The sequence below is a fragment of the Halyomorpha halys genome, unplaced genomic scaffold (genome assembly GCF_000696795.3).
Source record: "Halyomorpha halys isolate HHAL.00 unplaced genomic scaffold, Hhal_1.1 Scaffold176.1, whole genome shotgun sequence".
NCBI lineage: Eukaryota > Metazoa > Arthropoda > Insecta > Hemiptera > Pentatomidae > Halyomorpha > Halyomorpha halys.
Window position 1 is genome coordinate 1,281,178 of NW_027106234.1, and position 2,683 is coordinate 1,283,860.

Below are 2,683 nucleotides of genomic sequence, written 5' to 3' on the forward strand. Positions count from 1 at the left end.
TTGGTGTAAATAAAAGACAGTTTGTTATGGGCTTTGAGGGCTAGACAGAGGTTTGGGATGGAGGAACGTAATTGTTTTTGAATGTTGTCTGTAAGAAAGCATATGTAAGGTAATGATCTGTATAGGGGGATGGAAAAAGATTGCAGAGAATTTTGTGTAGATGGGGTACGGTTTTTATAATTGTAAAAGATTTTGTCGATGATTTTTGGAGTGAAGTTGTTGTTTAAGCAGAGAGGTGTCCCAGTCTCGTAGGAGAGTGGAGCGTGAAAAGGAAGTTGAGTATGGCAGCAGCTAAGACTAAGGCCATACTCATTAGAGGCTCCATAGACAGGGCTCATCCTATCACCCTGGATATCCAAGGAGAGAGGGTTAGACTGGGTGAGGAGGCAACATATCTTGGTGTGAGGATAAGAAGAAGATTCGATGCCACTTCTCACCTGGTGTATCTAAGAAGGGCGCTACTTTGAGAAAATTCTTCCCTACCGTTCTTTCTAGACTGAAGGCTAAATGGCTCCTGCCAGACTATTGGGTCTAACAGATCCTAACAGGACACGGGGGATTTCCGATTGGACCAGCCTGGTAACTGCAGCCCGCTGTTTCAGCAATTCCAGGAGGAATACAAGGATCAGAGGCGAGAACTCTGGCGAGCTATCAAATAGAGTAAGCGACGTTGCTGGAAAGAGCTTTGTGATATATATATATATATATATATATATATATAAAATGATATATTTATTACATAAAGAATAAAGTTGACTACAGTTTGGGTATTCATGGTCATACCCCATTTAATAGTTAAAAAACATACTACAGATTCTCTGAAACACCACTAGATACTCCCAAAACAAAACTATCCTAAAACCATATTGTTTCCAACTGCTAAAGGGAGAGACAATGAAGAATTACAAAAGGTGTAGTACATTCAAAGAGTACGGCTCTGTGCGTCCTTCTTTATCTCATTTGGGCCTACCTCCATGAGTACTGCACAGGCGAAAATTAATGTCAAAGAGTCAAGTCAGGATTAAGAAAATTTCTATGATAATAATTTGGGAAACAAATTAGATCATTAAATCTACTAATACATATTTTCAGATAAAGTTAATTGAGTAAATCTAAAGCTCACCTGTAAATGAAGCATTTCAAAGGCCACAAGGGCATAATTTTCAAACAATGTATTTCCTCTGATGACAGCCAAATTTGGAAATATTTTTCCTAAAGAACGTAATCCATTCACACGATAAAGTAGCAAATAATCAGTAATTTCCGTAAGCTCCGGAAAGGAAATGTTAGAATAATCAGATTCGTCTGCATTGTCAATTAATACAATCTGTACAAATCCTTCTACAACTTGGCATCCACGTAATTGAGAAAACATATTGACGGAGTTTCTTATATCAGTGCTCTGACAAACTGAAACAGTACATTAATAATGAAAAATATAATAAAATCAAAAAACATTTTCATTAATTTACTTTACAATCCAAAATAAAATTCAATTAACTAAATCCAGTCCTACATATCTCAATGTCTCCTCCTACAACTTCCCGGTATATAAAAAAAAATGTATCTTGTCCCCTCCTAAAACTTCCCTGTATATAAGAAAAAATGTATCTATTAGTGAAAAATCCTAAAAAATTAAGAAACACTAAAACAATGAAGCAAGGTGTTTAGCAGGGCAAAAAAAATATATAAAAAATCTTTTTTAATTCATAATCTTGACACTTTCTTGAGACTGGTAAATTTGTTTAAAATAAATAATTTAATTTCTATTCATTTAAGTCTCAAAACCTTTTATTTTTCTTATAAGTCGAACGTTTTAGCCAATCCAGCCATCCTCAGGGACAATCCACTACAAAACAGCTTTTATTACATGTATTATCCTCAAACATTTCAAAATACTTAACATTATTATTTATAATGTATCTTACAATTTTGGAATTATATAATTTAAAAACTCTAACTCCATGCAGGAGTTCTATTCTGCCCAGGTCAAAACAACAATTTCTATGAAACATTAAAAACATTAGGTAAAATATATTTTTTTGTTAATAAGTATATTCCACATATGTTTAATTACCTAATTAGTCAATATTCACTTAAAACCAAAATTAAAATCATTTATCACAGTCACTATTCCATAAAAACATTATCACAATAATGCTTGTAACCTTCCTCCACTCAGTGCAAGCATTAAAATTATTTATTTATGACTACACTTTTGTCAATTTTCCTCTTTATTTCATTAGTAAAATTCCTATAAAGGCTAGTTATAATTATTCACAATCAATTTTTCCTATATTATTCATAAATTAATTTTACTTAATATCTCTGCATAGTGTTGGTTTAAATTTCTTGTATCTGTTTTGAAATTCATTGTATAATCAATATTTTCAGATATGTTAAACAATTTATTAATCTTATCAATCCCAAGATTTATAGAGAGCCAGCCATATACTAATTATTCAAAGCTAGGGAAAATAAATTAAGATAAGATAGAAATCTAAAGGAAAATATTTGTAGAGTGGTTAGAACTGTTTAAGGATGACAATGTATTTACAAATAACTGGAAAAGTTTGTCGGGGGGTGCGGTTAGCAAAGAACAACATAAATAAACAAAACCATATTTATTTATTTTATGCCGACGTTTCGACCTGAGTTTCAGGTCTTCATCAGGGCTATAGAA

The 2,683-nt window shown here is 32.5% G+C and overlaps 1 protein-coding gene across 1 annotated transcript in view; it reads right to left on the reverse strand.

The window, feature by feature from the left end:
- The window catches only part of InR (Insulin-like receptor), a 90,208-nt gene that overhangs the window by 75,643 nt on the left and 11,882 nt on the right, over positions 1–2,683 (reverse strand). Inside the window, exon 3 of the mRNA XM_014418029.3 lies at positions 1,124–1,410. Within this exon, the coding sequence (XP_014273515.1) occupies positions 1,124–1,410 (287 nt within the window). The remainder of the gene's footprint in view (positions 1–1,123; positions 1,411–2,683) is intronic.